Below are 15,047 nucleotides of genomic sequence, written 5' to 3' on the forward strand. Positions count from 1 at the left end.
CAAAAGTGGTGATTTTGACTTGAAAGACAAAGAACGTTCAGGTCGGCCAGAAGCGATTGAAGATGTCGATTTGCAAGCATTGCCTAAAAAATCTTGAAAAATGTCTGAGACAATGAAGAGAAACTCGGGACAATAGCACCAACATTCTATGTTGAGCTAAATATCGAAAATAAATAACAAAGAATGTGATTTTATTGTAAGCCAATAAAGGAAGTTGACTTTCATTTTAATTTTTTTTTAATTACATCATCAAAATAAAATATAAATTACAAAAGCTCTAATTTACTGTTTTCGTGCAGAATTTTATTTTGTTTTTTGTCTAAATAAATGTTTTCTCAATTGTTCATTGGGTATGTTGTGACTGGCAGTCATTGTTGTCTGTATGTTGGTTGGAATTGTTGGGCCCATTTTCATTTTTAACAATTTATTTTGTCAAAAGTGTAGGCTAACTTGTTTTTTTTTATTGTTTGTTGAGAAATTGAAGAAAAAAAAATTGTTTGAAACGAAAAACGATGAGAAAACCAATGGAATAAGAATATATGATTTTAATGATTTTAATTTGAAAATACAATATCGAGTGTTCACTTGGTTTTTTTTGAAAATGCAATATTTCTTTGCCCTTTTGAAAATGTTATATTTCCGAGTGCCTAATAGGTTATATGACCTAAATCAAAGTTGTTTTCCATTTCACATGTTCATGTTGACGTTAATTTTTTTCCCTACAATTTCAATTAAAAAGAAGAAAATTCAAACGAAATAGAAAAAAAAAAAAATTGTTAGAAAATATACCTGTGAATACATTTTTTATAAACAGTTTTTCTTTGTTTTTATGGGAAAGAATTTAAATCAATCTATAATAATTTAATGTATGCGAAGGATTTAATGTTTTGTCTCCATTTGATTTTCGTTATGGATCGTACTTGATGAACAGTTATAGTTATACAAGTATACAATTTACGACTTTTTTCATTTCATTACCTTCATATGTGTGTGTGTGTTTGTTTTCTTTTATTTACATTTACATGGTTTCTTTTGAGATTTTTTTTTTCCTTACGAACGTTTGACGTACACAGTTCATGTTATTTTTTCCTCTCGACAAAACTTTTCTAACAAACTTTCGAATTAAAAAACAATCGTCATCGTTCAGCTTAAACCACTAAATTAAAGAAAGAATGAAATTATTAGCTATAATCATAATATTATAACAATAGTCATATTAGTTAGAAGAGAGAAAAAATGAAAACAATTTGGTAAAATCAATAAATTCGGCACACTTAAAATGCTTACATGACCTTGCTTTGTTACGTCAATGTTCTATAGAACTAGGTAAGAAGGAATTGAAAAAAAAAATAACTTGATGATAATCTAAAAGAAAATGTGAAAGGAAAATGAATGCATGTGTAATTTCTGTGATAGACAGATAGAGAAAGAGAGAGAGAGAGAGGGAAAGAGAGAGAGAAACACTTAACGTCAATGGTGTTTTTCAATTTAATTAAAAATCCTTCGGTGAACTTAGTTTGTATATGATTGATAAACGGGCATGAGAAGATTTTTTAAAAATTGTTTTCTTTTTCTGTTAAATTATTTTTATTGATAGATGGGAATTCTATCGATCTTTTGGTGAAAAATTTCTCTCATTCAGTATTTTCGACAAAAAATAAAAATAAAAAAAAGAAATAAATCATTTCTTGTAAACGAACAAAGAAAACAGAAAATGGTAAAAGAACGCAGTTTTTAATTCAATGACTTTATTCTTCAATTTTATTGTTGTTGTTTTTTGTTATTGATGCAATTGCTATACTTTAGCATAGGTTTGTATCGCGTACTCATTTGATGTTTTTCTTTTCCTTCTCAAATCGATTTATAGTTATATCATGTTTCGTTATAATTATCATTAATAGTTATTGTTCATTCTCATCTTTCTTTAGGTTTTTTTTTTTTTCGTATTGAATATCTGGAATTGGTGCCCAATATTTGGAAAGCCATAAGAAATTCATGTGATTTGTTTGTTGTTGTTGATGTTGATGTTGCAACTTTTTTTCTCTGTTTTTGTATGTCGATTTATAATTTATTCGTTTCGGATAAACAATTTGTGATTCCACTTATGAGGTTAGTCGACTGATGAACGATTTTTCTTTGTTAAAATGATAAAAATCGAATTTGTTGCTTGACATTTGCAAATGTTCGGTAAATGCGTATAAAGTGTATGGATGGTCTAGTTTCTTGAATGCGATTCGATCTTGGTTAATATTATTGTTTACTTGTTTTTGTTTTGTGTGGTATGTACGAGGAATATACCGATTTAAAAATAAAAAAAAAGATCGAGACGAGTACTGTGCTCCCACAGAAATGCAAATCTTTTATTTGTGTAACTTTCAAAGAAAACAAAGATTGGGCACATTTAATAATTACTTATTTCCAGAGGAAAAATCGCGTTTATTTTTTCAATTAATGGGAGCAGAATTCTCGTCTCTCGTATTTTTCATTTCTTTTTGTTACTGAATAGTTCGATTTTTTGATGATAGTTGCTATCTTAAATTTCTTTTGTTTTATTATTTTATTTTTTTCAATTTCTATTTTGTTGTTTCGCCATTTTTTCTTCTTCAATCACTCGACTCTCTGTTTGCTCCTCTTAAAACTTCATCAATTTCCCTTTATTAGTTTTTATTTAATTTTTGTTTTTTGTATTTTTTTTCCTTTTTATCATTAATAAAAATATTGAAAACTTTAATATTATTATTGATCGGGTGCTTTTGCTGTTGAATTTGAAGAGGCGATTGCACCGTTTACGACTGGCGTAAAGTATGGATGATCCATGGCTTCACGAGCTGTTAAGCGTTCGTAATGATCATAACGTAACAGTTTGTCAAGAAAGTCTAGCGCTTCTGGTGACACCAAATGCTGGTTGTCCGAGTGAACGAATCGTTCCCATCGCTTGCGTGAATGTCGTGACAAAATATCGTTGAAACGTGGATCCAGGTCTATGTTATACTTATCCAGGTATGCATAAAGCTCCTCAGTGCCTAATACCTTAGCAATTCGCACCAACTGGTCGTAGTTGTCATGTCCGTGGAAAAATGGCTCTTTGCGGAATATCATTGATGCTAGCATACAGCCCAGCGACCACATATCCAACGAATAGTCATACATTTGATAATCAACTAATAGTTCGGGACCTTTGAAGTATCGGCTGGCCACGCGCACATTGTACTCTTGACCGGGATGATAGAATTCAGCCAAACCCCAATCGATGAGACGCAGTTTTCGGTTCTCGTGATCGATCATGACGTTGTGTGGCTTCACGTCGCGATGCATAATGCCCATACTGTGACAGAAATCGAGCGCCTTCAGCAGCTCGTACAAATAGAATCGAATATCATAATCCGTTAGTGTTTGATACAGTTGTTTGAAATCGGTGTTGTTAACATGCTCAAAGATTAGAGCTGGTGTACGTGACACAGGATCCTTGACCACAGCCAACAACGATATAATGTTCGTACCGAACCGAAGATTTTCCAAAATCTTTATTTCCCGTTTGATTTTTTTCTTTTTGACTGGCTTCAGAATCTTGACCACACATTTTTCGTTGTTGGTCACATTGATCGCCTCAAACACCTCGCTGTACTTTCCTCTGCCTAGCTTCCTGACAAGCTGATAATCATCTTGATTGGCCCAATCGACGACGTAGCTTTCGTAGTCCCAATATTCACGAGGTTTGTGTGCATTCACGTCGGCACTGAAAAAAAAACATCGGTGCAAAAATGTTAATGTTCATTCGCTTTGATTTCGATTTGGTTATTTTTGATTTAGACCTTAGTCTGTAAATTGGTTTATTTGATAGGGTAAAAAAATCTGTCTTTTTTTCTATGTCAGGTTAATTTCATTTGCTCGTCTCTTTTTTTACTCAGTTTGCACATGCATATGGATCAACACAAAAATACGATGGAAAAAATCTTTATCGTTACGGATAATTTTGACAATGAGTCTATAATCACATGGATTGGCATAGCATCCAGTTAAACAATGACAGTATGTCAACTTTATCCATGGATCGGTCTAAATTACGGCTTATTTCATTGTGGCGAAAACACACAGGCTGCAAATTACAGCTAACACGGGTCCCGGAATATCGATATGGTTCTCGGTAGCAGAAGCGTGTATGTGAATGCAACTACGGTGTATTGACAATACCGAGCGCCCAATACATGAAAAAACATAATGGATTTTTTTTCTTGCATTTTGCATGACAAACCGATGAAATAGAATTGGAAATTCGTTGAAATAAAGATTTTTTTTCGTGCTTTTCTGTTAATCCATTATCTAGCGTTTTTACACACAGACATCTAAATGCAGACAAACTCATTCGTATACAATGTGTGTATACGTAATCTTTTTGTCTATATTACTTTGTCCCTTTGAAATTTAATTGGATAAAAAAGACAAATCACATCGGAATTGATTGAATGAAATCGATGCACTTCAGAATGAAAACCGAATCTAAATGAAATGCTGAGCTTCAGAATTCAATTGCAAATAATATTTGTTCGAAACGGAAGGTAATGTAACATATTCTCTGGTACTTACTAGACTCGTGCAGTACTTGGTAATGTCATTTTTCCTTTTATATTACAAGCGTATCGGCGATAGACATATGTCTGAGTGTACGCCGATTTGAAAAAGACCTTTCCGGCACTCAATAACTGGTTACACACAATTTTGCCGTCAAAATTCGGATCTTTTTATACGATTAATTTCCGAAAAATAAAAAATAAAAATCCTAACTTTTATTTTCCACGGAAGAAGCCAGGTTAGTAGAGAATCAAGATGGAGGCGATTTGATTGAAATACGTCTACCTTCTCAAAGCGGCGAGAGGGCGACTTCTATGTTCGTACAACCTCAATGGCGATTTCGTTTCAAAGTGTGCTATGCACGATTGACATTTGATTTTCAACACAGTTGTGTGTGCGGCGCGCATACGCTCAGCCTAGTATTTTTGCCGCACAAAATATCTATACGATGTTTCGTTTATGAAAATTGAATGGAGTGCAAAAAAAAATCGGATCGATTTTTTTTTTTGCTGCTTTTATGACTGTTTCGCACTAAAAAAATTTTCTTTTACACGTTTCGCAATCTATCGCATTTTCTACACTGGCTTATTGACAATGACGATATTCTTTTTGAGCATCACTCATACACTTTATTTTTTGTTTAAATTTTTTTTTTGTCAATTCACAAGAACACGAAATATTCGATGATTTTATGTTTGTCTTGTACGCACGGTATCTGGTTCTGTGTTCAGTTTGACGATTATTCATTTTTGTCAGGTTGGCGCTCGTGTTATTCGCATCAAAAACACTTCAAATGTTTTTTCGTTTCATTGTCAAGTATTTAATACGTTTTTTCGGAACATTTAATGGGAGTAAAATATATAGTTGGAAAAAGAGAAAATGTAAAATTAATTTGATTTTGTTGAGCGTTTTACTCTTGTAAATTTTCGAGCGCTTCGAATCACATTTGAATTACACTTGAAATTTTCTTCGCACATCCCATTGCCTAGACCGATTATTAGTGCTTTCAAACACTCAAACATGATTGGCGAATCGGTTTTTCCATTTGTGAGGCGTGATGATAACCAACTCATTCCAAGACTAGAAAAACAAAATAATTTCTAATAATTTTTATGCAAAAAACAAAAACAAAAGAAACTATGAATTACCCCCACACCGGCAACCAAATTTTATTACTTGAGACCGTTTTCATTTTATTATTTTGACAAAGAATTTGCTTCAAACAATTTCCATTATCGTCAGGCGCAACTATAGCTGCCTCGATTGATTGTAACACTTTACGCGACATTTCGTTTACCTGAAAAATTGCTTTTGATATTATAATCGAGAAAAATATGTATGCATTCATCAGACGCACCTCTGAAACAGATTCCATCAGAGATCGTTTTTTACGCACGATCCGCGCATCTCTGACTTCGGTCAATTCCATTGTCTCGGTAATTCCGGCAGGAACTTGAGCCATCATCATCGTACTGCCTGTTTGCGCTTTGACCTACCAAATAAAGAATTATAATTCTAATTATTAACTCAAATAGCCCGGGTATGTATCCGAATATAACACATAGGCATTTACCTGTGAACAAAATAAAAAACAAAAACAACAAAAAATTGCAAATTTCATTGATTCCCAAAATATTTTTGATGAACAAACCGTTGTGATGCACATTATCACTTGCAGAACGAATATGCCAAATGCAAGATACGCAATAGCTGTCAATGCTAGCTCGTAGACCTTTTTCAATGTCATCTCTTTGCCAGATCCACCACCACTGTCGTAGCTCATACCATAAGATTCAGGTTGCCAGCCCGATTCGTATCCTGTAGTACACCATTTAGTCGAATTATTTATTTATTTGAATCGATTCCCGTCTACCTCAACTTTCAACATCAATTCACACAGTTGGTGCTGTTTCATTAGCATTTTTACCTGGTTGCAATTGTGGTACATTATTGAATAAATTGGCCGAATTGTGTGTTTCATCATTATGTTTGGTTTTATGTTTGAAAAAAGATTTGAATTTTTCTTTCAAATTATGAAAAGACCACCATTTGTGTGTTTTTTTGCCGGCAGTTTCTTCGGGTAGCACAACATGTGGCGTAAGATAGGGTTGGCCGACAGCGTATAAATTTGGATAAGGATTTGGTTGAAATTCATAAGTTGTGTCGGGCACGAGTATAGATTGCGGTATTGGATACGGAGGATTTTCATTTGGTTCAAACAATGTGTTTATGCTATGTATGTACGGAGGAGCTAGAGATGTATGAAAAATTTTGCGGTAGATGTTATATATATTGAATAAACAGTAGAAAAATAGAATGAATAAATCATTTAAAATGAAAGTGAAAATGCCAAAAAAAAAACTTTTTAACACATCAATTTGCACGTCGCTTCAATAGCCAAACCTGCTTTATTTCCCGCAACCGCGTATCGGTGATAGTTTTCGTAATCGATATCGTTTGGTGCATGATTTTGCGGTGGTACAAAGCCAGATGGAATTGGATGCTGTATCGCATATCCACTGGCCACTCCTACTTCATACTCGTTATCGCCACTCGTCGCTGTTGCTCCATCGATTCGACGAAATGGTGGAGTTTCGTTCACACTTTTCATCGTTGAATTATCGGCCCTGATTTGTTTGTACACATCATCCAATAATGCTAATCTGAAAATGCACTTCAAATCAGTTTGCGTCGACGTGTCGAACGCACGCATTTCCATAGTAAAAAGTAGACATAGAATTCAATTTACTTTGTCAGCCAATTTTTATATGCACTCGAACCCTGGTCAAATAGAGCAGCATCGATATTATTGTTCCACATGGGACGATGCTGTGGAATGTGAATCAGATCTAATATTTGCCAAAAATAAATTGAAATTTTATTTTTCATCTGGATTATTCAAACTTATATGCGTGTTTACCACTAGAATTGTTGGCAATCCCCAATCGATTGTGTATGGTGTGTGGTGCAATGTCGGCTAAAATTTGTTTGGCAATATAATTGTTGCACTTGTAATTTTGAATCATTTTCCGATGGAATTGCATCAAATGGAAAGCACTATTGAAATCGGCATGTGAATTTGGATGAACCATTTGTTCTTCACCATTGTTTGGAATCGATAAATTATCACTATCACGCGAGCCTTTCACATACAAAACTGACATTGGCATTAGTTTTTCATTGAAAATATCGTTTAGATCAATGCCCATAAGATCACGATTCACGATTGCAATTGATTGTTTTGTGAAAATCAACAGAAAACCTATTATTACAAAGCAATCCATTGCAATCCAAGAAAAATTAAAATTCACTTCTGTATATGTTGGCAAATGTTCGTCGACTGAATTCTTTAGAGAGATGCTCGGTCTCACAGTAAATTCCATTAAAGCAATCCAATTTTCTCTCAACTATGTCACATTATACGCGTCACAACGCATTTTGATCTCAATTCAAACCAAAAACACGATTTACGTCTTACGTTTTTCTTACGTGCCTTTCTCATGCTCATTTTGCTTTTCAAATAATGACACTTGCATTGTTCCGATGCTTCGATGATTTCGCCAAAGTAGTACCCATATAGTTTATCGTAATTCAAGTGGAAACAAAAAAGTCGGTTTATGTTCTCAAAACAGAAAAATTTCCATTTTTATCGCGGTGTTGAGGTGTGAAAACTTCCTAAATACTTGGCTGATTAACATGCCCTGTTTCAGACAGAAAATCGTACATTTTGCCGAACCATGAACATTTTTACGCTATATTTAAAGAATTATCGCAAAACCTGTACACATACACACGAGCAAGATATACTACGTACACTACAAATGTGATAAAATGAAACGAGCTTATGGTACATCATTTCATCAACAAATTTATCAAGTCGTTGGAAATGTCCAACCGATGGAAAATTGCTCGTTTGTACAGTTCGGATGAATGAAGTGCGGTGTGTAATGCAGTGTAGTGATGTTTTCTTTTTCCTCACACATGGCTTTAAATCGTAATTGGATGCTGTGCGAGAGAAAAGCAAACGAGTGCAACAATAGCTGGATGCTATAACACGAATGTGGGCGGAGCATATTAACATCATGGGATGATTAACTTTCAATTATCATTTTGCTAAAACATCTTTGTCGATTCAGCTCTTTACGATATTTTGCAGTGTGTGTATAATTCTCTGCATTTATCGATATCTGATTGAAACAAAATGCTAATTGCTTGCCTCGGAATCTATTTGAAGAAGAGTTAGTCTTTAAAATGTGTCGCCATTATTTAAATAAATTTATTTAAATGCATAAGAGCCACACACTTTATGATATTCGGTAAATATTGATCGACATGTTTTTCTCAGAAGCGACAATTCGTTCCGCATCGTCTACCTCTCTATTGCTGGCACAAATAAAAGAATGAGAAAGATAATGAGAAGCAACAACGAGAAACAAATAGTATGGAAGAGCGTGTAGTTAATTGAGAATAAAATATTTATTTTTGTCAAGAAGGTGTCAAATTGGCATAAATTATCCATAAATTTAAGGATTTTGTTTATTGTATCACCTCAATATACTATTCGAAATTAGACACTGAAAAACTCTTTTGTGTATTTATATCTTTTCACTTGCAAACGAACCACAACCAATCAAATACATTCGGTCCAGTAATAATTATTGCTTCACCTGGCTTGTATAATGTAAAAGAAAATAAACACACCAGAATAAAATCGCAGAAATTACAATTGAATCGAATTGTACACACTTAGCGGTATTCGAGAAAATAGTAATGAAAATAGTCCAAGATTGCTGTGATTAAAGTATTTGTTGGAGATGCAATAGTTATATTTGAATTGGATTGAATAACAGCTTATGGGAAATTACGAGATGATTCTCCAAGAAGGAGTTATAGACAGCATCCATCACATGAGACCAATGAAAAATTACATTATTTCACTGAGCTACCAATATTTAGCTAACACCAATTATTTGATCGTTTTCAGATTTGACCAATTTTGCTGGCGTGAACAACATCTAACACGATACAGATGCTTATCCGCAAAAAATCACATGATATAATAAGAAAAATGGTTTAAATGCATGTTACATCGTCCATAATTACTCACCGGCAGCAGCACAATGAACGCATAACACTTAGCACGAATACATACCTTAATGGCTATTAATATATAGCCGCCTACAATCAAATTAAATTATATTGAATTGTATTGTAAACACATGTTTTGGTTCACACGAAAATTAAGAGAGCGATGACTAAAAGAAAAATTAGGCGAAACTCGCTTCGCTACGTGTTGTTGTTGTTACTTTTCCTGTGATAGATTCAAATATAAGAGACATAGTCGAAGAGAAGGTGAGGAGATTGCGTGTCAGCATTGCACTCGCATTAATCATGCGTATCAAACGCACAATCAGAGGGATGATTGTAGCAAATGATTTTTCACACGATTGAAACATATTTTTATTTATACACAATGGGTGGTGCGTGATGATCAGATCATTTTTTATCATCACTCGTCGCATTTTGTGGCCACTTAAACTCGTAAAACCGTACCGCACCGATTAAAATATCGTTAACGTTTCGCCCGCTCATCTTTATTTAGTTATTATTCATTCGCATTGGATGCACGATTTTCGGTGTGTTGTGTGTATTTGGCGATACAAATTTGGCAAAAGGGATGAGATTGTTAAAAGTGTTTCCACACCTCCATTCATCATCGCAATCGCTTATATTTATTTCACCTCATCGCTTTACCATTTGCTTCCGCATTTGGGATCAAACCCACTTGGTTTGGCCTGCGACACGGCATTTGGTGCTATCTGGCTCTATGTGTCGTGCATCATCGACGCTTTTGTGATGATATGCTGTGTGAATTAACATTGAAAATAATACGAGTTAAGTGTGGTTTGTGTGTGTGTGCGAGAGAGAGAGAGAGAATGAAAACCATGCAAACCGTGTAGGAAATTCATTTGTGGCGGCGAGTATAAGTGCGAAAAATGGGCGGCTACTATTTTTATTTGGATTTTGTGATGAGTTTTGAAGTCACTGGCTTGTTTTGCTCATTTTTGATCAACAATACCAATCACATAGCCAATAATTGCGGACGAAAATTCATTGGAATCGTTTCGTGGAAGTGAAGAAGAAAAACAAAATAAACAAAATCAACAATAACAAGAGCCCAAGCGATACTTGGAATCGGGGCACGGATTAACACATTTAAAATTCTTGTTTAAACGGTATGCAGGTAGCCTGCGTATAGTGTAATTACAAAAGATGCTCTAAAGTGCGTAACGATAAAATTACTTCTTATTTGCTCATGATTTTAACACAATTAGACTAAATAATAAATTTAACACCATCCTCTAATAACTAACTGCACACACATTGTACAACAACTTAAATCACATAACCGGACAGTCCGTGTATCTACGTTTTTGTGGTGATAATCTTCGCATCATTGGATGATGCTCAGAGTATAACATCAGTTTGACACGAATTATTGATGAGGACACACTTATGAATGATATGCTCTTATCTGTTTGGTGACGATTCAAATTCTAAGTTCTGATTGTGTAAACAGTTTGAAAGTGAATGGCATAAAATTGAAACGAATCAGTGATTATAACGGTAAAAGTGATTTGAAAGTTAATTGTGTTCAGTCTAAGGTGATTGAATAAAATAATGGCAAAGTGGACACGATTGGAAAGTCCATATTTTAGCGATAATGAAGATACATACGAAACGGAAACAGATAATGTGTGCTCCGACGAACCAATTGACTTGAAGCAAGTGATGTGTAATCCAAATCAATGTCAAGAAGATGCTTCAAGTGATTGGGAAACATCGAAATTGGTGAAAACGAAAGCATTTCGAATAAAAGATATTCTGGGTTTGGAAGAAAATGAAAGAATTGCCGCGACGCCATCAACGCTGCCAAATCTAGATAGCAATTTTTCCAGTCTCAACAAATCTTCGACCACAACACCAAACACAATAAGTATGTTTTAGATTGGATGGTTACTGTGGCAAAAGAAAATCATTTTTATAATTGAGTTATTTTCTTCTTCTTCAAAATGTGTCACATTTTCAGCGTCACCCAGTGTTTTAAAGTATTTGAATGCACAAAGTGTCCACGACCATATGCCAAATGCAAACATTTTAAATGCATCTGCTCTATTGCCCTGCAATTCATTCAATAATAAAAATCCCGCATTACTTTCATCACCGTCGCCAAATGCCTATACAAACTTTATGTATGCTAATTGGATTGATCTACATACTAAAATGCCTGATCAAACAAAATATTTGTTCTGCTTACAAGGTAATTTGTCGCTTTTCCACTCATTTCACAGTACAACAATTTTTTGGTGATGGCTGCACGCCTTGGGGTTTTGAATGCACGATTTTATTGGACTGAAATACAAACCAAACTGCATCATTAGTTTGTTCAGGGGACGTGCAGATAAAAAAGTTATCAAAGTTGGCGAATTTTAAGTACCCCTTTGAACAAAATAGGTCTGAAACATTCAATTTTGTCAGAAATCTATATGAGCATATATCCTTTCAAAAAGATGAGACTTTTTCATAAATTTTGGTACCCTATTCATTAAAATCGGTTGAATGGTTCCTGAGATATAGCATGAAAAGTGTTTGAAATCAATGAAAAATCATCGATTTTGGCTGCTTTTTGCACATAGTCCATTAAAATTTCACGAATACGTCACACGTATGCACGATTTACACTTGATTGTTATAGGTGGCATCTCTGCAAAGAATATTAGGTACCTCGGCATGAGTACTGAAGGACTAGTTTGAGTAGAATCTACAAAGATGAGTGAGATGACTCAAGGATTTTTTTGAAAAGAAAAGACGTCAAAAACATAGAATTGGTTCTGGTATCAACATGAAACTCTCAGAATCTTATTTTTTGGACAAATTTGAACACAATCGGACAAACTATTAGGGTACCTCCCGAACAAATTTCCTGATTTTAGTTCAAATCGTCGATTTTTCACTGATTTAAACACCTCTTGTGTTATATCTCGGGAACCATTCAACTGATTTCGATGAATAAGGTACCAAAATTTATGAAAAAGTCTCACCTTTCCGAAAATACACATATCATTATAGATTTCTGGAAAAATTGAGTGTTTCAGACCTATTTTGTTCAAAGGTGTACTTGAAATTTTCCAACTTTGATGACTTTCATATTTGCACGTCTTCTGAACAAACTAATGATGCAGTTTGGTTTGTATTTCAGTCCTCTGCAATCGTGCATTCAAAACATCAAAAATTTGTTGTACTGTGTTAAAGTTTACTTTCATAAATCGGCCAGTTTTAAGCGATCAATTGAGTCTGACGAAAAAAGACCGTTTATTTTTTCTCTTTTCTTCAAACAACAATTCATTGAGACGATAGTTGTCTAAATAGAAAAAATAACGATCAAATAGAAATGTAGGAAACAGATCAAATACCAACGTTTTGGGTAGAAAAATGATTTTCTACGGAATCCAAACGAAAATGTTGGACAAACTATTTGTAACACAAATATTTGAATAGCCCAAACGTTGTCCACTCTATTTAACATTCTAATTTATGTATATGTGTAGGAATAAGAAATAGAGAGCAGAGAAGAAAAACTACGTACAATAAAACTTGGCAATGTCTTTATTATTATTATTATCACTACAGACAAACATTGGATTCTAATAAAAACATCATTCTATTAAGTCCTTTTTTCTTGTGAAAGAAAAAAGAAACACAAATTCTATATAGTATATACAAATGATTATTCAAAATAGCTCAATCATCGTAATCCGTTTTAGTTCGTCGAAATACAAACAAACCACCAATTGGAGCGCTATTTTCCATCAAAATTTGAAGAAAACCAATTGTTCAACCAATTCCACGCACTTCAATTTAACATTTGTGTTAATTTGTATCGTATTCAGTAATCGTGTTCGGTAACGTTTGAACCAATTATCATGACGACAAATTTGTTGACATTTTGCGCGAAAAGAAAAAAAAAACCGACACCGACAACAATATTCGAATCAATCATTTGTTGTTTTGTTAATTCACTTAGCACAGCTGAAAGGCTTGCCTGAAAATAAAGTCCATTGTCAACAATTCGACTATTAAAATAGATGGAGCAGAAGAAAAAACCATGAATTGATTCTGATTATCTTTGTGTGTATATTAGGTCCGAAACTGTTGGGGAAACGATCGCGTAAGCCGGGCATCGATCGAAAACCGCGGCAAGCGTACAGTGTAAAACAGTTGGAAAAGCTTGAAAATGAATTCAAACAAGATAAATATCTAAGTGTGAGCAAACGAATGGAATTGTCAAAAACACTGAATTTGACAGAGGTGCAAATCAAGACCTGGTTCCAGAATCGACGGTAAGTAAACCCTTTTAAGATCGATAAAAAAAAATGGCACAATCGCACATTTTTTGACATTTCTAGCCAACTTCTTCGAATACAAAATTCACCACAAGATATTCACAAGAATGGCACGCGTAAATGTTAGGGAAAATTTATTTTTTTCTTGTCTTCCCTCCTGTTCAATAAAGAATTAAAATCCGAAGATGTATTTAACTAACAATGGGTATAATATTTTTTGTATTTCGTCTGGTCTTCGTAAGGCCGTTGGTTAAGGCCAATACATTTGAAAAGTATTTTATGGCTCACTGTTTTTACATTTCACAGTACAAAATGGAAGAAACAATTGACATCACGTTTGAAAATTGCACAACGCCAGGGCATCTATGCAACCGGTTTTGGTATACAAAATGTCACCGCTGCAATGGGCACATCGTCAATAACACCATTTCCGCTGTTTGGCCCATGCTATCCGGGTTCATTGTGCATGTCAATGCTGACAACTCCACATACCAATTCACATGCCATGGTAAGCTCCACGACGGACGCCTTGCCAACAAATGCCAAACCAAATGCGCTAAACGAAAATAGCACCCCATCAACTTTACAATGAGTTGACCGAATGAAAAAAAAAGGGTTGCTTTTTTTCCTGTAAATCCGTTTTTGGCTCGCGTTCTCTCAGGACCACGTTTTGTTTAGTTTTCTTCAGGTAGTCAAATCAAAAGTAATTAAAATCGTGGAAAACCACTTTAAATTAAACAAATGTCACTGTATTTTAAACACGTTTTGTCTTGCACTCTCATTAAAGCCAGTATAAATCATTAATTCTTACAACAAACTAGTTAATTTTTTTTTTTGAGCGTGTGTTTTCATTCCGTTTGATTTTTTCTTAACTATTCTGTTTGATTGTTTTTTGTTTTTGTTTTTTTTCTTCATCTTTATGTGCTTCTTCTTCCAAGTTATGAAGCATCTTTAAATTTTCTTCTTTTCCAATTCATTCTATTCCATTTTTTATTTTTGTTCTTTTAAAACTATTTAATAAGGCATGTGCTAAGTCACAGATTATTTTCGATGTACACGTGTGCATACGCAAAA

At 34.2% G+C, this 15,047-nt stretch overlaps 3 protein-coding genes across 3 annotated transcripts; 1 reads left to right on the forward strand and 2 right to left on the reverse strand.

Annotated features, from left to right (window-relative positions):
- Positions 1–1,727: 1,727 nt before the first annotated feature.
- On the reverse strand, positions 1,728–5,323 carry LOC129579039 (casein kinase II subunit alpha). Its single transcript, XM_055468532.1, has 2 exons — positions 4,585–5,323; positions 1,728–3,736 (listed from the first exon to the last, which is right to left on the reverse strand). The coding sequence occupies exons 1-2, from the start codon at positions 4,611–4,613 to the stop codon at positions 2,737–2,739; spliced, it is 1,029 nt and encodes a 342-aa protein (XP_055324507.1). The 5' UTR covers positions 4,614–5,323; the 3' UTR covers positions 1,728–2,736.
- Positions 5,324–5,404: 81 nt separating this feature from the next.
- Positions 5,405–7,874, reverse strand: LOC129579035 (uncharacterized). Its single transcript, XM_055468522.1, has 8 exons — positions 7,490–7,874; positions 7,319–7,418; positions 6,973–7,232; positions 6,497–6,820; positions 6,221–6,387; positions 5,927–6,061; positions 5,718–5,866; positions 5,405–5,649 (listed from the first exon to the last, which is right to left on the reverse strand). The coding sequence occupies exons 1-8, from the start codon at positions 7,851–7,853 to the stop codon at positions 5,457–5,459; spliced, it is 1,692 nt and encodes a 563-aa protein (XP_055324497.1). The 5' UTR covers positions 7,854–7,874; the 3' UTR covers positions 5,405–5,456.
- A 2,845-nt stretch (positions 7,875–10,719) lies between these two features.
- On the forward strand, positions 10,720–14,867 carry LOC129579048 (homeobox protein ceh-30). The gene is made up of 4 exons (XM_055468544.1): positions 10,720–11,566; positions 11,660–11,890; positions 13,772–13,970; positions 14,280–14,867. Exons 1-4 carry the CDS (start codon positions 11,251–11,253, stop codon positions 14,563–14,565), a joined length of 1,032 nt encoding a protein of 343 aa, XP_055324519.1. The 5' UTR covers positions 10,720–11,250; the 3' UTR covers positions 14,566–14,867.
- Positions 14,868–15,047: the final 180 nt, after the last annotated feature.

The sequence above is a fragment of the Sitodiplosis mosellana genome, unplaced genomic scaffold, assembly GCF_009176505.1.
Source record: "Sitodiplosis mosellana isolate CC-2019 unplaced genomic scaffold, AAFC_SMos_1.0 Smas_scaffold_6226, whole genome shotgun sequence".
NCBI classification, from domain to species: domain Eukaryota; kingdom Metazoa; phylum Arthropoda; class Insecta; order Diptera; family Cecidomyiidae; genus Sitodiplosis; species Sitodiplosis mosellana.

Coding starts and splice junctions, on each gene's coding strand:
- LOC129579039 (XM_055468532.1), bottom strand. CDS start 4,613: ATGACATTACCAAGTACTGCACGAGTCTA. Junction 3,737..4,584: donor CCAAGTACTGCACGAGTCTA/GTAAGTACCAGA, acceptor TTTTTTTTTCAG/TGCCGACGTGAATGCACACA.
- LOC129579035 (XM_055468522.1), bottom strand. CDS start 7,853: ATGGATTGCTTTGTAATAATAGGTTTTCTGTTGATTTTCACAAAACAA. Junction 6,388..6,496: donor TGTACCACAATTGCAACCAG/GTAAAAATGCTA, acceptor GGTGTACTACAG/GATACGAATCGGGCTGGCAA. Junction 5,650..5,717: donor ATTTGGTTGCCGGTGTGGGG/GTAATTCATAGT, acceptor TTGTTTTTCTAG/TCTTGGAATGAGTTGGTTAT.
- LOC129579048 (XM_055468544.1), top strand. CDS start 11,251: ATGGCAAAGTGGACACGATTGGAAAGTCCATATTTTAGCGATAATGAA. Junction 11,567..11,659: donor CACAACACCAAACACAATAA/GTATGTTTTAGA, acceptor TCACATTTTCAG/CGTCACCCAGTGTTTTAAAG. Junction 11,891..13,771: donor ATATTTGTTCTGCTTACAAG/GTAATTTGTCGC, acceptor TGTGTATATTAG/GTCCGAAACTGTTGGGGAAA.